Source organism: Onychomys torridus, chromosome 5 (assembly GCF_903995425.1).
Source record: "Onychomys torridus chromosome 5, mOncTor1.1, whole genome shotgun sequence".
Classification (NCBI taxonomy): domain Eukaryota; kingdom Metazoa; phylum Chordata; class Mammalia; order Rodentia; family Cricetidae; genus Onychomys; species Onychomys torridus.
In genome coordinates, this window is record NC_050447.1 from 75,568,339 (window position 1) to 75,589,605 (window position 21,267).

Sequence of the window (21,267 nt, forward strand, 5' to 3'; positions counted from 1 at the left end):
GCTCGTGATTTGTCAAGCGTCTTGGCGGTAACAAAAGGTGGAGGCGTGGCATACTTAAACATTCACAAGTATATTTTATTCTGTAATGGAGAAATGAGACTTATTTTAGAGGAAACATATTTGCTTATATTTCTCAGGGGAAAGGCAAACTCTCTGTATCAAATTTTGCAATGATCTCAGCCCATTTCTAGTAGGTTTTGTGAAAAGTTTAGGAATCTATCCATGACAAAGTCTTCAGAGCATGGAAAGGCAAAGACAAGAACCAGCTACAAGGCTGGATTGGACCCGGAACACTTTCAAGCCTGTTAATTCAGCTCTCCTTTTGTCTTCAGAAAACACCTCTGTTCTTCAAGCTAGGAGATGATTAAACAAAAATTAACTCCACTTGGCTAATTTTGACCTTCTCTGAGCTTCAGGATATAATTCTCCTGATGTGATGCCGGGAGACCTGGGGCTTAAAGCTCAAGCAAATTGCTCCTGGTGGGAAAACCGAAATCCTAGCACAGGGAATGATTTAGAGCATATTCTTTTCACCAGTGATGCTATGTTAACTGTCTGCGAAATAAAATGTAAGCGGATGAGAGGGCTGGAAGGGGTTAACACCGAAGCAGATTCCCCCAAGCTAAAAAAAACAAAAACAAAGTGGCGAGTGAAAGCCCTTTAAAGCCCCCATAGGAAATTCAAAGGGCCTCCTGTTCCTTTAAACTCTCGCTTTCGCTCAGGCGGACACTTTACCAAACTGCAGCGGCAGCCGCTGGACCCTGCAGCCCAGAGCTACCTTTCACCACCCTCTGCGAGGGTCTGGGGTAGGAGTGGGTTTTGCTGGGATGGGGGTGGAGGGTGTGAATGTTAGTAACCAAAGCGATTCAGGTTTGATTTTTCCCCCCCACACCCTAACGGTTGCCAGATCAGCCCTCGGATAGGGATGAAATGTTATTAACCCTTTAGAGCCCAGGTTGAACCCAGGAAATTGTGGGCACTCGTTGGGGCCTCATCCCCCAACCGGAGGCTGGCATCCAGAATCCCGGGGAGCCTGGTGGGTGCAGGCGGCGTTGCCCCCGCTACAGAGGGCGCCAGCAGGGCGGGCTGATGGCGTCCAGGCGATCAGGATCTGCCACCGCCCCGCGTACCCGTCCTCGAGATCCCGGAGGCTCCTGGGGCCGCAGTGACCCTCTGGCTCCCCCCAGCCAGTCTTCCTGGGTTTCCTCTGTGGGAGACTTTTCTGGCGCCCCCAAGAAAAGCTCAGCCATTGGACAGGTCGGTGCGGGCTGCTGGTTTCGAGTGGAGGAAGGTGGGAGAAGCCTGGAGGAACCAGGGGAAAGGCGGAGGGAGGAGGGAGGAGGGAGGAGGGAAGGGGGAGGAGGGTTCCGCGGCGGATCTGGCAAATGGCAAGCCTCCTTCCCTCACCAAAGTGTAGAGCAGGAGCGCGGGGGAGCGCGGCGGCGCCTCTGCCACCAAACTCCTGGGGCTCCGCGGTGTTCGGAGCAATCTCCTCCGTACGCCTCTAACCAGGCTGCAGCTTTACTTTTTCCTCGTCTTTCTTTTTCTTTAAAAAAGCACATTTGTCTCCTCTCTCTTCTCTCTCTCTCTTCTGATCACCGCAGCCCGGACCTTCCCGGACTCTTCTCTCTGGGGCTGCCCATCCCTCCGGCTGCCGGTGAGGACGCTCGCCCAGCGTTGGGCGAAGCAAAGAAGAAAAACTTGTTGGAGGGGTTTCTCCAGCCTCCACTAACCTCCCCTTCTCCCGGGAACCCCAACAACCCGCCGGGGCCAGTTTTAAATCTGGGAAAGTTCCTCCGGTGCTCAGGGCCCTTTTGGATCTGCAGGGCACCGGTACTGGCTGTGGAATTAGATCTGTTTTGAACCCAGTGGAGCGCGTCGCGGGCGCTCGGAAGTCACCGTCCCTGGAGCCCGGGTGGCGCTGCTTTCGAGAACCCGGGAGTTTTCCAGCCCGGCTGCAAGTGACCTTTCCTCCCCACACTTGCTGGTACTGTGTCGGCTGAGGACTGCGAGGGTGGCAAGTTGAGAAGAGAGCCCCCGAAGTTCGGAGAGAGCTGGGCTGCCCCTCCTTCGCTGGTCGCTGTTCTCTGCTACCGGGAGTGAAAGCTTATCGAAACTGACCGAGGCCTTAGGATCCCACCCGAGACCCACCCTCAGAGCTCTGCCGTTCGCCCCATCCCCACGGAGAGCCCCGGAGCCCAGCGCGGCAAGGAAAACTCGCAGGGCAGAGGAGGGAGGTCGAGGCAGCGGAATGGCGAGGTTCCCGAGGGCCAACCTGGCCGCAGCAGGAGTTATGTTACTTTGTCACTTCTTAACCGACCGATTCCTGTTCGCCCACGCGGAGCCTGGAAACCAAATCACTGGTAAGAAGCACTTTACTCGATTGTTTTTGTGTGCAGCTGAAGATCCTTCCGGTGCCCCGGTACCCCTATTCCCAACCCGCACCCACCAATTGCATTGCCCTTGGGAAACTTATCCTACTTGTTTTTCTGGGAAATGAGTTTCCCAAAAGAAGGAAGAGGGTTGACCAGGAGAAGGTGTTGGAGACCAGGACTTCTCTGAGGTTATGGTCCTTACTCCACCTGGGCGCCAGGGGGTGGTCCTGTCTGCCCCAAGCAGCCCAACGAAGCCCCAGTGTAAGAGCCAGCTGTAGTGGATACCTCGCCCTGAAGCTTCATATCAGGTTGTCTCCTTTCTGGCTTCTCTTTTCTTGAAGCTTGGCAAAACTGAGCCTCTGAGCCGGCCACGAAAGGGGCGATGGGGGATATGATGACAGCCAGAGAAGGCAGGTCTCCCCCTGCCAATAGAAAATGCCTTGTTGCTGCAGATCCTTCCTTCAGGTTATCCCCACTAGCTATCTCGGTGTAGGGTTAACCAAAGTGGGGTGTTGTAGGCGCGGCAGGCTTTAGGGATGGAGAGGAGGTGGACAAGATAAGGGCGGGCATGCCTCTGAGGACCAGCCCTGGCCCCATTGTCCTCTGCCTCTCAGCTTCACAGACAGGCCCAAACGTGCCAGGGGTTCCTTAGGATTCCTTGACACTGACCCAGGAGGAGGCAGAGCCTCCAAATCCTCACAACTGGCCGCAATTCCTGCCCTGGTGGCGTCGCTAGCTAGGTGTGTAGCAATGAACAGTGTCTTCAGAATGAGCTGGGACTGGCTAACCTGGCTGTCTCCCCAGACCACCCTGTCCACTGAGACTCTTCAGCTTGCTCCTTATTTCTGCCTATCAGTAAAGAAACCAATGGGTAGTGAAACACCAGGGCAGGAATCCCTGAAGTCTTGTAGACTCCCAGAGTTGGTGAGAGCAAAGGGCACTTGAAGAGAAAAAGAAAGGAAAACTTCCTAGTTAGAACAATCACTTTTGTTCTATCTTACTTTGTATGCCTGTGTTTAATTTGAGAGAGTGGTAAATGGTTCCTTAGAAAGGATGTATAGGTACCCAGCTGTTAACCTTGAAGGAGTCACAGAAGGGACACCTGGGGATTCCAGGTGAGGATACGTGTTTACAAAAACCTTGAATAAAATTTTACCACCTTGAAACACATCAGATGGCCCAAGCAGTGTGTCTACCTCCAGAGTAAATTTTAACAGAGGAAGTGGATACTTTCTTGGTGCTCTTATTTAAGGTTGGAAAGGGGTGTGTGTGTGTGTGTGTGTGTGTGTGTGTGTGTGTGTGTGTGTGTGTGTGTGAGTTCTGGAGCAGAGAAGGAGCCATAGGGATAACAAGATAAAAGCTGAGATTAAAATGAAGACTCCCTGGATTTTTCTTGGTCACCTAGGATGGTCCTCATCAATGGACATAATAAGTTCTTAGCCATTTATAACTTATATTAGTGCACTATACTTCTGTTTATTTTCTTGGTGCATTTCATTAGTTGAAAAAATAACAATACCTTTACTTTTCAGAAAGAAGCACTTTAGAAGATGCAGTAGTCACCTCCATGAGCATATTTGGAATAAATAAATATGTAAATCAATTTTGCAAAAGGGTGTGTGTATGTGTGTAAGAAAGAGGTGTGTGTATATGTGTGTGTGTATGGGTGCATGCCAAAAGTTGTTTGTTTAAAAACTTCTTTGGCACTGGAAATGAATAATGCATTTACAGCAAAAATAAATAAATAAAAATAGACCAGCAATTTTTACTTTTGTATTATGGGAGGTAGAAATCACTAACATTCATGTTAAATTTGCTATTCTAAGGCTTCGGGGAGAGTGAAATTTATTGCACTTTAAGACTGACCAGCTCAGGGAAAGCTTTGGCTTTGTGGAGTATGACATGCCTACACTGACAAGAAGACTATGCCAGCATTTTATAGGAATTCACTATTTCTGGTGGAACTCTTAGAAAACATTGTGCTCAAAGGACTGGGATGGAGAGATTAACTATTCTGTCAATTCTTTAGAGACTTTACTATAATCTGAAATAGCCGAACAGCATTCTACATGGAGTTTTATGAAATCACCTTGGAATTAAGTGGTTTTAGCTTACTGAATATATAACAGAGGGAAGGGTGTCACAGAAGAAAAACAATCTACTCTCCTTTGCAAGATGACTGGTCTGAAAGCTAAATATCCAGACAATAATTCAGAAGTTACAAGTCGGCATGCAGCAATCAGGGTTTTGTTACAGGCATTTTGGTGTAGGAAAACATCTGATTTCATAACAGGGACTTTTTAGTTCTCTGACACTGTGGTTGATTTTACTGCCACCAGAGGGCAGAGAAACCACCAATTTCTTCTTTCCTGTTTGTAAGAAGGGATGCGTAGTTCATGTTGAATCTGTCATTTACTTGTATTTTAGCTGTCTTTTTTTTTTTTTCCTCTCTCTCTGTTTGGGTATTTTTATGTTTCATTTCCAGTAGATTCGTCCAATTTAGCTGGTAATATTACTAATTTGGAGCATTTGTTATGAGTTGTCCTGTTGACTTACAAGGCAAAAGTTGCTGTTAGCACTGGTCTATACAACAAAAGTATTAGGACACAGGGAGTCAGATTATTGGACCAGCATGTTAATTTTATCCAGCAATGACTTATAAATTTTCATAAAATGTTCTAACATATGAGATTGAAAAAGATTTTTATAGCTTGAGTTTGCATAAGTTTGGATTGCCACAGAAATGTATTCTACAATAAGATTTTCTTTCATGGATGTCGCATGGAGGCTTAGAATTATTATTATATAAGAAACATGGCTTTAATCATTGTAATTATATAATTTACAAGTTATCCATATATTAAGAAATGGATGTTACCAAAGTCTATTTCTCATCCTTGAGCATGAGCTTGAATGAAATTAAAAATGCAAGATACTGCAAGTTTCTTCTCTACAAGAATCAAACAGGCCCCTGCAGAGATGCAGCAAACATGTCCATTTTATTCTTTCTAAATGTTATCTTCTATTACAGAAACACTGTTTTTAAGGATAAATGGATTGACCTACAGCTGTGATCTTGAGATTTAAAGATTTTAGTTTGTTTTCCACTTGTTCTGAAGACCATGACCTTAAGGCCTGAGCCACTACCCCACCCATCACCTTCCGTATTCTTGAATTCTCACCAAATGTTCCCTGAGTGAGAACCACATGTTCCTACCATCTTGCCATCTCTCTTGTCCCTTTTTTTCATTAATCTTATCTCCCTCCAAACACATTCTGCTTTCCCTTACTGGCTTATTTCAAGCAGTACTTCCTCAGAAATGAATGCACTGACTTATTGCCTCCTTTGGAGCACTTTCAAGACTTTGCCTGTTTCTTGGTTATTTTTTTTTCTTTTGTTTGAACTGCTGCATCTTGATCATATATCCTATTAGACCAGCACACTGGTCCCTGCAGTCTGGGTTCATTGTCATCATTTTGAACCTGCCACAGCATGTAACATATAGGCATGTAATAAGTTCTTGCAGAACTGAATGGAACAGCATAGAGCTGTAGTTCAGGATGGATTACTGACCTGAATACAGCCCTGGGAGACTTTTAAGGATTCCTAAAATAAAAATGCTTTCAGTCAGTGAAGTGGAAATGGATATTAAAAACTAGCTTCATAGGATAATGACTTAAAAGCAGAGTATATGATCTAGTGCTACCAAACTTCCTCAGTGCTCTAGCAGATTGCTATTTGCCTTAAGACTTCTACATTTTTTATTACTATTAAATTTTTTTTTTAGTTTGTTTGTCCTTTGAGACAGGTTTTCTTGGTATAGCCTTGACTGTCCTGGAAAGCACACCGTAGACCAAGCAGGCCTCTAACTCAGAGATCCATCTGCAATCTGTACATGGTGATTAAAACTACAAGAGAGCGTTGGTTATTTGGAAAATTGTTTTTGAGCCGAGCTTTTCTAAGGCCTATGGATGGATTTTTCTGTCCCATCAGCTAGCTCCCAAATAACAATATGGAGAAGTATTATTAATTATGAAAGCTTGGCCGATAGCTTAGGCTTGTTTCTAATTAGCTCTTATAACTTAAATTAACCCATTTCTACTAATTCACTTTCTGCCTTGTGGCTTTATTACCTATATTCCATAATTCCCATGTTGCTTCTCCATCTGGCTGGCAACTGTCTGCATCTCTGCCCGTCTTCTTCCCAGCATTCTCTCCGAGAAAAGCCTGCCTAGCTATTATTGGCTGTTCAGCTTTTTATTAAACCAACCCATGTGACAAATATTTACGGTGTACAAAAAGATTATTCCGTATTTCCCCCTTTTGTCTAAATAAAAAGGAAAGTTTTCAACTCTAGCATAATAAAAGTTTAAACAATAAGAACAATTATCAGGTAAAAATTACAGTTGCAATGTCCAGTCCATTTGTATTTGACATATTTGGAGAAAATACTCCATTATTTATTCTATCCTGTTGAGTCCTAAGCTCTGTACTAATTTCCCTTTTATTATAACTAAGGAAAACTATAACTGTGAATCTAGTCTTTAACCCCATCAAAGACCCGAGAAGGATATAACATTATCTTAGTAAACAGGAAGTACAGAGCAAACAACTTCCAAAACTAAAGGAAATGACAGAAACAACTGGATACCTGGAGATTCACTCAAGGATCCTCTGCAACATAGAGGCATCCATCTTTAGCCTACAGGCCTAGAGTATTTGGCAGACATTTTTGTGAACCAAGAATTTTTGAGGGACTGTCCTACCCTATCTTGGCAAAGTTTGGCAGTCCCTTTTCTTTGTGTCCTGCTGGTCTAGTTTGGACACAGATTGTCAGCAGTTGAGGCAAGGACAGTTTCTTACCAAAATGACTTAGCTCATGGCACACTGGCAGCTCAAGTACACAGGCAGGTACCAGGAGACACAAGACTAGGAAGCCATGTTTGGCTCCATTTCTGTGTGTTAAGAATCTTTTTTAAAGCTTTCTCAGGTCTTATGTAGATGTACGTGGCTGGATGTTGGGTGCCATTTGTAGATGGGTTTTTCTGTCCTGCCAGTCAGCTCCCAAGTAACAAAATTGAGACTTCTTATTAATTATGATAGCTTGTCTGATAGCTTAGATTTGTTTCTAACTAGCTCTTATAACTTAAATTAACCAATTTCTATTAATATACTTCCTGCCTTGTGGCTTTATTACCTTTATTCTGTACTTGTCTTTGTCCCTGTGGCTTGTTCCAGTCAAACTACACATTGAAATTTGGTCCCTTAAGTAAACAGCATTGAAAAATGTTGGTATTTCAGAAGATTGGGGTAGTTTCCCAGAGCAGGATTAGTTCAGTAACAGAGTGTTGTAAAGTGACCCCTGTCCCTGAGTGTTTACCTCTTCTGTTTCTCCTTTATGTTGTGACACTATAAGACACCCTCTCCAAAAGCCACATGCAGATGTGTAAGCTGCTCTATCGGGGGTTTCAGTCTCTAGAACTAAAAATTAAGTGAACTTTTTCCCCTTCTAAATTAGTCAGTACCAGGTATTCTGTTACAGAAACAGAAAATGGACTAAGATACCTTTTCTCACTTGTATTTGTTTGGGAAATTAGAAAGAAGCAAATCTTATCAAATTTCCACAGTGCATTCAGTTATGCATTAGTAAGCTGCTTTTCAGTTTAGTCTTAATCTGGTGAATTCCAAACTGTCCTTTTGTTCTGAGCACCACCCCTCCCCACCAGCTTTAATTATCTCTAGAGCATTCCATCTTGGAAGGTCTTTCTCTACTGAGGTTCATGTAGCATACCTTCATTCCAACCCCATTCAATGAGTCTGATCTACTGATGTAACCACTATAGAATATCAGTCTAGTAAGGGTGCTTTCGTTAGCATGGCTCTTCTGCTCTGTATACTGACATGTCATGTATGGCCAGGCCTAATTAACAGGACACTAACAGAGAAAAGATACCAATGTAGAATATACCTCTTTGTGTTTCTAGAAAGACAGTGAAGTCATTTCCCATTTGTTCTTTGGGTGATTTGTAATTTTCATTCCTTAGTGAAAAAGACAGTATGATTTCAAATGATTATCCATATTTGTGCATTTAAAAGAATCTGAAAGCTTGTTTAAAATTAACGAAGTGTGATCTAAGCATACTTAAAATACAGATTTTAATTCTTCCTCCATTGGCTCCCCAAGCAGATCTAGAGACAATAGCTCTGCTGTTATCACTGTTTCTGTGTCTGTTACCATTGCAAATGTTCCTCAATCTCGTCAAGAAAAGACAACAAAAGCAGAGACACAGAGTTTCTTTAAAGTGTTTGGAAATCTTAGTATTCATTTTCTTTCTCACCTTTTTTTTTTTGTTTGTTTGTTTACTTGTTAAATGAAACCATTTCCTTAAAAATCTGTATATCTCAGGGTCTCATCTCCTAAGTAACACTAAAGAGTATAGCACATACAGAGAATATTGAGAAGTTGCTTTGTGGATAAATAGAGTAAAAATTCGCATCTTTGAAACAGAATGTTATGCATATTCCTTGGGTATTATGTGATAGTAAAAGTCTAAAGTAACCTGCTGTAGTTTCTTGAGTATGGTGCGTGGATCATTTAGGTCAGGATAGAACATTCTTTAGTTGGAATGTGGTGCATTCAGCATGCAGTGAGAATTTTGGGGTGGAAATGGTGTGTTTCTGGGTGTCTGTATATCTGTTTATAGAAGTATCCAACTTTGTTCAAATCTACAATTTAACAACTAATGGATATTTATTCTCCTGAAGTAGATGTAAGGCAGGTAGAATTTGTCTTTTTTGAATATGAAATTTCCAGTACATGACAGACTTTTAGGTGTATTGTGGGTAAAGCTCATGCTGAAACCTTTGCACATTCTCGCCCCATTCTCCTCAAGGTTGAAACTACCATGAACCCCATTAAACTTGTTATTCCTTTAGTATGTGCTCTTGTTTGCTTGACCTCCTAACCTTCTGGTAAGCATAGTCAGCATACTGGACACAAGCCCAGTAGACATGTGCCTTGTTTTAAATGTCACGTCTCCATTTCTGCTCTTTCCTTCAATAAACCGAGAGAGGTTTATACTTCAATGTAATGTGCACTGCAAGACCACTCACTGCAAGTGTATGTGAATGATTTTATGGTATATTGAATCATATTTTCAGTATGTATGGGGTCCTAAGATGGGGGAAAAAACTTATCCTGAACTTTTGAATACAAGTAATTTCAACCCCTTAATTATTTCTTTTCTATGTCTTATTAATATGAGCTAATGTATGTTAAACATGCACAATTATTTTAGGAGTTCTGACTTCTAAATTTTGCTTTTAAATTCTGACTATTTACTACTTATGTCTTGAGAGTGTGCACTCTTGAATTTTGTTTTATAATTTAGCATTTTAACTCAGTAATTCCAAGAATCCAAAATTGAACTAAGAGACTTGCCACTGTGTCTTTGAAGTTTGGTATTTTGCTCATGTTTGGAGTAAGAGTAGACTCAAGAGTTTTCATCACACACAGAGGTTTAAAGACTATATTAGTAGTGGTCTGTAAATGCCTTATAACCTGTGAAAATAAAGTTGGCATATAAAACTGAAATAATTCTCCTTTACATTTTTGTTCCAGATTATTCTTGTTGTCTAATTTTTTCTTTTCACATACTAATTTAACATTAGGGAATATGTCTTTCAGACTATAAATTTGTTTCTGATTTGATTTATAACTTACATTTTAAATTTTAACGTAGGTGTCATGATTTCTTTCATTCATATAGGAAAAATTATTTGGAGGCTTTTAATATCATATCAAAATATTGTGGCTACATTTGTTCATATGGCAAGGTTTGATGGATATATTATGAAGCCATTTTGGTTAAGGCTGAATTGGGTAATAAATGACATCTAAGTTTTCTTTTACTTTTGGAAATTATTTGTAATTTTTCTAGTGATAATTCTCTGCTTATAGGTTTATGTAATTGTTCATGGCTAGATAATTAGTAATATTGTGAGCAGTGGTCTATGTGTCTTTGCTTATGAGGTAGGAGTTACTCATCTTTCATGTAGAGCTAGTATTGCCAGATTCCTGGGCCAGTCAGTGTTCTACCGTAAAAGATAATTCCTGGGTTAATTCTACTAAGGTAATAAACTTCAAAGATACAGGGAGGAAACTTGTACTTATCCCTGTGCTGATATCACACAGTCTTAATTACTATAGCTTTAGAATAAGTCCATTCTTCTTGTTCTTGCTCTTCAGATGTTTGGCTATGTTCAGAGGCTCTTAGTTTGTTTTCTGTTTTTGTTTGTTTGTTTTTTCCCATAGCCATTTATAATATATAATATCATCAATGTTTTAGGTTTTGCTAAATAAAAACCCCTGGGATTTTGTTTGGAGTAATGTTAAATTTGGGGTCATTTGTTAAAAATTCAAGCTTTAAATAACTGGGAAACTGGTATTCAGTTTCTTTTTTATAGCAACTAACAGACAGAACAAGCTCCACAACAGCTGGTGAGAAATTTTCAAGAGTGTCCACATGGCAGTGATCATGTTGAATGCACATCCCAAGATGGAGGACTGGTGTTCTTTCCTGATGACGTCATTAACCTTCACCATCACTCCCAAGTGGTTCTTAGTAAATGTAGAAGGAATCACAAGTTAGTTCAAATGCACAGCAAGATCAAGGAAAGTTATGTCTGTCTGACTCAGGAATTACCCCAAAGGAGAGCAAACTCTAGGCAAATGAGAGGTGGGAATGATGGCATTTATACTGTGTCCCTTGAAGAAACCTATCTCTGGACTCAGAGTTCCACAGAAAAGATTCCTACATCTTATTGGACATTATTGTTTTAGACAAATTAATGTGGGATGTCATGTTTGTTGATTCTAGATATTATATGGATATATAAAACTAGGTATGACTATATGACATGAAAAGAAAAGTGAAAGTATCTAGGGGAAGAAGGGACTTAATAGAAGGGAGAGGAGAAAAGTAAGAGGATAGTATGTGTGGGTAGGTAGTAGTGACCATACTTGAATATAAACACCCCTGTGAACCCAGGATTATGTTCAATGAGTAGACACCAATAAAAGTATTTTCTCATAATAGGAAAAACTTTATGTAAGGTCTGAGAAAGTGACTCATAGGATAAAGTGAGACCAGAGTTTAGATAAATAGCATCCATGTAAAAGCAATGGTGCGTGTCTATAACCTCATTGCTGGAGGGCTGGTTTGCTGTCTAGCCAATATTGAAGCAAACTATAGGATCAATGAAAGACCCTGTTTCAAAGACTAAGGTTGACAGTACCTCGACCTCTGGCATCTTAACTCATGGGTCTATGCAACCACACACACATCCATGTCTAAGCATGTGTACCTGCACACATGCACATACACACATACACTACACCCATTAATGCATACAACACATGGACACGTGCAAACAACACACACAGATGATATGTAGGTCTGGTGAAAATAATAAATACCTCAGGTTTAAGATTCTTCTTATTTTTCACTCATTAGTGAATTTTAGTTCTATAGGAAATTTATATTAAAAGAAAGTAGACATGACACATTGCTACTTTCTAAAGACAATGCATTTGTGATTCTATTTAGATAGGAAATATTTCCAATTAATGGCTCAAACTTCTCCTTTATATCATTACTATGGCTTCAACTCCACCTCCTTCATATTATGTGTGCTGTAATCAGGAGTAAATGGTCAAGCTGGGCAGCTGGTTTTCTTTCTTTGTTGTTTTGACTTCCTTATCTTTTTAACATCTGTTGTTCATTTCAGATATTTTTAAAAACAAGCATGATTCAAAGTCATTCTGCAGATGATAGCCTCATTGTGTGGACATTGCAAAACAGCTCTACCCAGGGAGCCAAATTTGTGCAATCTCAGTTTTGTCAAGTTGCTTTTAGAACAGACATTTGTCTAGTAGGCCCAGCCACTAAGAAGCTGATTGTTTATAAAACTATGTGCTAGAATTGGACTTCCGATGGCTTGCCTCCATTCTCAGATTCAGTCACTATCCTTATTTGGGTTACTTCCGAAGTGTATCTTGCCTCCAAAATTGTCTTGCTATAATCCAGGGTAACAATTGGATTTTTTTGTCATTGTAACCACAGTACTTGGCATAAACAACTTGATACAGGAAGGGTTTGTTTGGTCTAATGATTTCAGAGGTTTTGGTCTTTTATCGTTGGGAGGCTGTGGTGAAATAGAGCAGTTCATGTTGAAATTTCAGGCCAGAAGCAGAGAAAGGGGAATGGTAGCAACCTGCCGGCTTTTCTTCCCCCAGTCTCCCCTTTTTTTCCCAAGTAGGCTTTCACAGCCATGGGTTGATGCAGGCCACATTCAATCAATCTTCTCTGAAAAGGACCTCCTCGATACACCCCAAGGAGTGCCTCACCAATTTCCTAGGTGATTCTAAATCCAAACAAGTTAGCAGTCAAGATTAACACACATGCCAGACTCATTTCACAGCTGGAAAGGTATTTCTAAAATGCACATCCAGTAGGATGTTGGAAATGCTTTCACATATACTTGTTGCATTTAAAGTAATGATTAAGACATTTGCCAGTCTAGGACTGCTTTATATTTCCAGGTCCAAACTCATCACTTCTTCCTCCTCTTCCTCTTCATGTTTTCCACAAAATCTCCTTCTAAAATTCTGCTTCCTCTGAGAGTAACCTTTCATCCTGTTTTTGGTTTTGGGCCTTCTTTTTCTTTCATTCTTTCACTCATTCTTTGTTTCTTTGCTATTTGGATAACTGATTTCTGACACAGTGAAATTGTGTGTATATTCACCAGAACATACTTTAAACATCATTATATCATGTATCATCCAAACTGTAATTCCTACACTTTGTGCTTGATTATAAACTGCTGGGGTTAGATACCATCTGGAACTGACCTCACTGAATTACTGACTTCAGAGACAGGAAGCCTTCTTTGAAATTTTGGTGAATGATAGAATCTGGCTAGTCTTCCTCTTGTGTAATAAAAATGTATTTTTCCCCAGATTTATCACTTAGGTAGATTTTGTATCTTCTTTCTACATATTTTAGGCAGTTTTCTTAATCACAATTTCTATAACATGACAACTTGGGTTTAAATGTCAATACACAAAATGTAAAATACAAATCAGAGGCTGGGCAAAAGAAATTGGAAAAGTATATTTGTAAGGAATTAAGACTTCACTTAGTCTACAAGCACCCCATCCTAAATGTACCAGATGTCATCTAACTTTGGAAGCTTAGCAGGGTTGGGCCTGGCATGGTAGGTACTTGGATGGAAAGACATCATTTATAAAGGTGGGCTTAGAAATTTTTTAAAAATAAAGATGGATTTAGGAATGATGTGATTATAGAAGTCAGGAAGAAGGACAAGATGTCTAGGATAACTATTTTTTAAAAAGTAGTTTCAAATTTTTGAGCTTTATAAATTTGAATAACATTTCAAAGGCCACAAAATGACGAGATTTTAATTTCCTGTAATGATTTACATTTGAGCCATATGGAATTTGTATAACCAGCTTCCTAGGAGTCTGAAAGATAAATGCTAGGAAATATTTCCCCATGACTAGACCTTTAAGACATTTTTAGATTCATGCTGTTGGCTGCCTTTCAAACACACTTGCTTTCAGCAACTGTGGAGAGGATCTCTAGAACTGCACTCAATATGTGATACTGACTCCTTCAAGGTCTTCAGTGGGAGCCAGTTGTCCACATTTGATCATTTGGGGTGAGCATCTCCCTCACACTCAGCCTCCTGTTTTTGCTGTTCTCAGAGTGATCTTTCTTATCCTCGTCTTTGTTTTTCTTGGAATGTTCTTCAAAGTTCTTCCCATCCTCCACACTACTTGTGTGCTGCAAACATCTGATGTTTTTGTCTCCTTGATATCTCTCCCCTCTTCTGGACACAGACCCCTCCCATTGTGTGAGAATGTCCTCCAGTTGACTCTGTTCTGAACTGGAACTGTAATGTCCTACTTTCCCAGAGTGAGCAGCGTTGGCCCTAAACCTCACTGTTTACTAAACCTTACTGTATTTGACATCTGGTCAGCCCATTAATCATTGAATGCTGTGTGTTATGGTTAGGATCACAACTGTCTTCAAAAAGCTTATGGTTGAAGCCTTGGTCTTTTGGGTTGAGAGATGAAGATAGTTAAGAACAGTTCATTGGTTCTTTGGTCCCTTGCTTTCTTTCTTTTTGCTTCCTGGCTTCTACATAGTGAATAGGTTTCCTCGCAACCTTCCTACAGTGATGTATTGTTTTTGCATTGGCCCATAAAACAGTGGGGACAGGCAAATGGACAATGAAACCTCTGAAACAATGGACCAGAATAAAGGTTTTCTCCTTGAAGTTCATTTCTCAGATATTTCATCACACTGATGGGAAGAACATTAATATGCATATACTCTGAGAGAATGAGTTCTGTATCTGTTTTACTCTGGGATTGCTGCACTGGGAGTATGGAGTTTCAAATCTATCTATAGATAATCTTATATTTCCCAGTATTTTAAATTGGTAGATTCCAATTTTGATTGTTATACTTTTTGCAAAAAGACAAATCCTGTTAAATATATCAAAATTTTCAATTCTATTGCTCTTAACATAATTGATTGAATGTTGTAGACAAAGTCTTTTACAAGTTTTTGTGCATAGAAATAATGTTTCCTTTACTCTTTTAAACCTGAATTTGTATTCTCGACACTGTATAGAGCTGGATATATAAAAGGAAATCTATTTGTTGGATAAATTGTGATAGTTCATTGTTTAGAGTGTATTCTCAGTAACTATTAACATAATCCAAATCTCAAACATCATGTGACATTCACAAGAAATTGTCTTCTTGATTCATATATTAACTTACCTGAAACAACTCTTTATATATATATATATTTTTTTGAGACAGGGTTTCTCTTTGGAGTTTTAGTGCCTGTCTCAAATCTCACTCTGTAGATCAGGCTGGCCTCAAACTCCAGAGACAACTCTTCATATTTTAACCTTTTCTTGTGCTTATTTTTTTTTTATTTTGCTCTGAAATTTTTATCACTATTTTGTTTTCCCTAAAGTGTAAACTTTTTTTTTTTTTTTTTTCTGAGACAGGGTTTCTCTGTGTAGATGTGCACCTTTCTTGGAACTTACTCTGTAGCCCAAGCTGGCCTCAAACTCGCAGAGATCCGCCTGGCTCTGCCTCCTAAGTGCTGGGATTAAAGGCGTGCACCACCACCGCCCGGCTTAAAGTGTAAACTTTTAAACACTTAAAAGTTAATGAGGAAGAAACAGTTAACCCTTTAATGAAAGATATAGCATTGTTTTGTGGTAGTATCTTAGTCTGTATGTGCTTAATTAAGTACTAAAACTTAATGAGGAAGAAACTGTTAACTCTTTAATCAAAGATATAGCATGTATGTGTATACATTGAGGTTGGAAAAAAGTAGGCAATCATTGCTCCATATCTGCTGTTCATTTATTTTGTTTATTTTATACCCATTTTTGTGTTTCCCATATCAATGATATTTTCATAGAATAAAAAATATATAATTGTTTTCAGACATAATACCTAGCAACAATAGATTCTCAATACAAACTCATCAATTTAATCATTAAATTTTGTTTTATATAGATTCCTTGACTTATTACTCCATCTATTAAAAAATTAATCAATTCTTTAAAAAAAATAGATGTTGGAATATGTTAATGTATTTATTAGAATACTGTTGTAGGTTGACTACAAGCTTGTAAGATTTGATGCTCAAAGGATCATTTGTTAAAGAATTAGTTTTCAAGGTGTTGCTATTAGGAGGTAATAGCATAGTTAAAGTGAAATTTAGTGGGACATCTTTAGATTACTGGGAATGAGCTCTCCTTTTTTCCTGTTACCTGGACCAGCAAGGTTAGTGTTCTTGCCTTTCCATGCACCCCAACATTACTACCAGAGGCTTAAGAGCAATAGGTCTACCTGGTCATAGACATACCATGAGGCAATAAGAAGACTTATGCCTTTATAAGTTCAATATCCCATATATTTCTTATGGTTAAAGAAAGCTTACTAACACAGAAACTTAGATGTTCATATCATATCCATTAGGTATAGTTCAGGGGCTTCCATATGTTAGAATTTATAGGAGTTACAAAATCAAAATATGACATTTTCATGATATCATACAATATTCCTTCATAAAGTTCAATGTGCCTAATTTTCATACTGGTTCATCTTTTCTACTTCTGTACAACTTCAGTTTAAACTGCTACTATCAATTCAATTTAATTTTATATTTTCAATGCATGAAAATACATACTATATGAAATGTGTAAAAATGTGATACATAATGAAGATGGACATGTTTGTTTTAACCTTCCATTTCTGTGACAAAATGCCAAAGTAAATAACTAAAAGGGGAAAGATTTTATGGGTTCAACTGTAGGTTTTACAGTTGTATCCTAAAAGAATAAGGTTTTCCACTTTTCTCACATGAGGTAATTATTCCGAGGCTTGTGGTGAGCGAGAATGTCATGGCAGGGAGCATGCAGTAAAGTAAAGCTGCTCACCTCTTACACGGCACACAAAAATTAGAGTAAGAAAAACGGAAGTATCTGGGACAAGATATAACCTTCAAAGCCATGCCCCCAGTGACCTACATCTTTTAAGTAAGTCCTACTTCCTACATTTCCTAACACTTTCTCATAGAGATAGCATGAAGTTACAAACCCATCCATGGGTTAGCTCGCTGAAGAAGTCAAAGTAGCCATGATTGAGTTACCCCCACAAACCCACACTTCTGAACACTTTATCATGGGAAACCAGTTTTCAGCCCACGAGCTCTGGAGGAACATCTCAAATCAAAACCACAACAATGTCTAAAAAAATAAATATAGTTCCAGGAGCCTGGCAGCATGAGTCTGGAGGATCAAACTATTTAGCCATCCATGACCTGCCAGAGTGACAACGTCTGGTGTGTTCCAGGAGCTTGCATGGTAAGACAACCTCTTAGGGACAGCAGCATTCAATTGTTTTGTTTACTTAAATGATTCTTTGACACTAGGTTGATTTTTTTATCTACATCTTTGATTTTTCATTTACTGGCTTTGCAACTATGAGCAAAAATATGAACCCCCAGAGCCTCAATTTCTTCATGTCTAAAATAAAAACAAAACCACCAGTTCATGTTTTAATGAAATCTGCTATGAAGCATTGCCTTCTCTAAAGGTTTGGTTAGCATCTTAGTTAACTTTTCTACTTCTGTGAGAAACACCATGATCAAGGAAACTTATAAAAGAAAATGTATAATTGAGCTTACAGTTTCAGAGGGTTAGAGTCCATGAGGCTGGCACAAAGCATGGTGGCAGGAACAACTGAGACTTAGCATCCTGACCTGTAAATAGGAGACAGGAAAAAGGCATACTGTGAGTAGTGAGAGGTTTTGGAAACCTCAAAGCCCATCCCCAGTGACACACTTCCTCCAACAAGGCCACACTGCCTAATCCTTCTCAAACAGTTCCACCAAAAGGAGCCCAATCACATGAGCTTATTCAAACCACCACAGGCATGTTTCCATAGAAAAACAAAAAGTTGGAAATGTTATTTCCATAAAGACTAAAATAGAGCAAAATTGTAGGACAGTTAAAGATATAGAACTTTACCCAGAATGACGAGCAATGAAGAGAATTTCACTGTTAGCAATTAATCATTGGTCTCTCTTTGCTTATACTGCCAGAGGTAAAACCATGTCATATTGACTTTAGCTTTATTCATGTACAATGATACTGGCGAAGGCTGAGGAAAACCTCATACCAATAACAGGTGTTCATGGCTAGTTACACAATGAAGTGATCAGAATTAAGGGCATGTTCTACCAGTGCCTGACTTTTGTGTTAATGGCTTGCTATTTCCTCTGATCTCCAGGAAAACTTTATTTATTAACATACAAATAAAATATCACATTTCAGCACAAATAAAATATCACCACAGAACTTTTTTAGACATGCTATGAGTATACAGAGACCTTACATGCTGCCTACATCTAAGTGGATTTACTTGAAAAGGAAGCAATGCCAGAAATCCTAAGATTCCATCCAGGAATGGAAATCAAGACATGTCAAAATAAAAATGAATTCAGGTTTAATAGTATGGTTTCTTATTTTCCTATTTTCCAGAACTGTGCAGAATGTCTCGTGCTTAAGGTATGTCAATCCCCTTAGATATAAACAGCAGAATGAGGTGCATTCATGGAGTCGAGAGCAGTGGGGCAACACCAGCTCACCTACCATCACGATGTTTCCTGTACCAGTTTGTCATAGTCCTTAACCTTAGAGAGTCATTTGTGTGGATTTTGATAATGTAATACTGAAAATGTAAGTGCTGGAGCTGGAGAAATGGCTCAGTTGCAGGACCCAAGTTCGATTCCCAGTACTCACATAGTGGTGCACAACTGTCTATAACTCCAGTCCCAGGGGATCTGATGCCCTCTTCTGGCCTTCCTGGGCACCAGGACTACCTGTAGTCCACATCAGATACACATGCAAACAAAACACCCATAAATATAACAAGATGGGGGGGTAAGAAAATGTGTTACACAAAGGCACAGTGGTCATGCATGCACTTTCTGTCTGAAGGCTTCAGAAGAACCATTACAGTAAGGAGGCAAGTATAGTACCAACATTCAACATGTAGAAAAGAAGCCCTGGGTAGGGTTACTGTTTTAATGCAGAATTGTAGGACGTCATTAACAGTGATGCTGTGAGACTGAGGATGTGTATCATTTCTCTAACTATGTGTGTGTGTGTGTGTGTGTGTGTGTGTGTGTGTGTGTGAGAGAGAGAGAGAGAGAGAGAGAGAGAGAGAGAGAGAGAGAGAGAGAGATTAAGGCATCAGAAAACAGGCATATGGGAATTTGTAGAGAGAATCAGAGGCAGCTTCATAGAGGAGGAGGCATGTCTGGGTGAGTGAAATGGAATGGTGAAGAAATACTGGAAGGACCCCCAGGGTGGAAGAAGACACAGTGTATGCTGTATAGTAAAATGGCATTACTTTAGGGTAGGATCAAGCAGAGGGCTGGAAAAGTAGGAAGGGTGATGTACTTGTCTGGTGTTGAAGGTTGTCCTGAATGTGACAGCTTACCTGTGGCATATTTTTATGGCTGACTGACCAATTGTGATGGACCATTCATAAAGGTCTCTAGCCATACTGTGAGAACAATGAGGAAAGAGGATTTGGAGACAGAGTGTATTACCAACTAGTAGGTTGTGAAGGTGGAACACGGTGACAAAGGCTCAGATGGAGCATTCACCTAGCTCCTAGGTGGTTGAGCGACTAGGCAATGGGTCCACTTCAGATGTGTTAAGAATTGGGACATTCATGGCACATATTCCACTGGAGCTAATAACTCTCCCAGGGGTGGCAGATCTGGGAGGTCTCAACAGGATCAAGGATCAGAAGCAGCAATGCATTATAAGTAGCAGAAAACAGCAGTGAACAGAAATAGAGAGTGGTTAGTGGAGAGGCTGAAGTCCCAGAAAGGTGATAAACTGAGGAAGGAGCCCAGGAGGAAGAGGCCAGTGACCTGGAGAAGGACTCCAATTTGTAGAAGGAGATTCAGAGTTCCTGGGTAGGAAAAAAATGTGATCATTTGTTTGGCAAAGATGGAGGGAGAGTGGGTGGAAGTGGGCAGCCAGTGTCAGGCCGTGGGACTGAACATGAACGGGAGAAGAAGAATTTGATAAGTGTTTTGGAAACATCTCTGGGAAAATAATTATAGAGGAGTGGAGAGGGGCATAGAGGTGCAGGCTGGGCAGGCAGCGGCACTCCGAGCACAGGAAGTTCTGACTGAAGAATTTAAAAACATAACCACAGCTCTCTCCAAATGCAATTTGACTGCAAGAAGTTCTTCTTTTATTGTGTTTGAGAGATTATGTTGTTTTGTGTGATAGCTAATAAAAATTTGACTAAGACTTAGACAATATCATGTTTGTCACCAGAAGTCATTGAATACAGGAAGTTTCTCGAGTATGCTGAAGTTTGTTGGAAAGAGTGCCTCCAGAAGTGGCTGTGGGAACTTGAGGAAATGCCACCTTTTATCAGTTAACTCTGGCCCACAAAATGGCTGTGACATGATGGAGAACTTATAGATGGTTTGAAAAGTATGTAGAAGATGATTTATTTATTCTCAGGCTTTTTTTCCCCACCAGACAACATAGACCCAGAAAAAAAATGTAGTGGCGACATTAAGAATTCAAATATAAGGGGGGAGGGGTGCTGTTCTTCATTGGCTAAATTTTTAATCTTACTATTTTTCCACATTGTAATTATTTTATGACTGTTGTGAAGATGAATTTTATAATGAACAAAACATTGATTGGGACATGATAGGAGGGCAGATAATGTGGAAAATAATTTCTAACCTTCTAATACTTAGGGAATCTAGGAATCAAGAAAATAATCTTTTATATAACTTTTACAAAGGAGTTACTGTTCCCATCGAGGTGAGTTGCAGTTTTTGTCAACAGTCATTTTATGAAAGTGTCTGAGGACTGAAAGGACAGATTGTCACCTCTGTAATGTGCTACCCAGAAAGACATTCCACAGTAGCTTGAAGTTTAAAAACAAGAAAAGACTCAAGATTATTCAAGTTTCAGATTAAAAGCCAAAGTAAACATTAGAACTATAAATCTTTCTCATCTGTGGGCATTCGTCAGGATGGATTGTAAGATAGTTTTGTTTAATAATTGGGTCATCACTCTGGGTCCTCAGTGAATGAATGTGTGTGCTTGTGCGTGTGCATGTGCGTGTGCCTGTGCGTGCGCGTGCGCGTGCGTGTGCGTGTGCGTGTGTGTGTGTGTGTGTGTGTGTGTGTGTGTGTGTGTGTGCACATTGGGTGGACAGGAAAG

At 40.0% G+C, this 21,267-nt stretch overlaps 1 protein-coding gene across 5 annotated transcripts in view; it reads left to right on the plus strand.

Moving 5' to 3' along the window:
• Nucleotides 1-708: 708 nt before the first annotated feature.
• The window catches only part of Plxdc2 (plexin domain containing 2), a 410,802-nt gene continuing 390,243 nt past the window's right edge, over nt 709-21,267 (plus strand). Inside the window, exons 1-2 of one of the 5 annotated variants that reach the window (XM_036187497.1) lie at nt 709-806; nt 1,605-2,363. In XM_036187497.1, the coding sequence (XP_036043390.1) occupies nt 2,252-2,363 (112 nt within the window). In that variant the 5' untranslated portion in view covers nt 709-806; nt 1,605-2,251. Of the gene's footprint in view, nt 807-941; nt 1,292-1,395; nt 2,364-21,267 lie in introns of those variants that run through there. The other 4 variants (XM_036187498.1, XM_036187496.1, XM_036187499.1 and 1 more) reach the window with 4 other exon arrangements.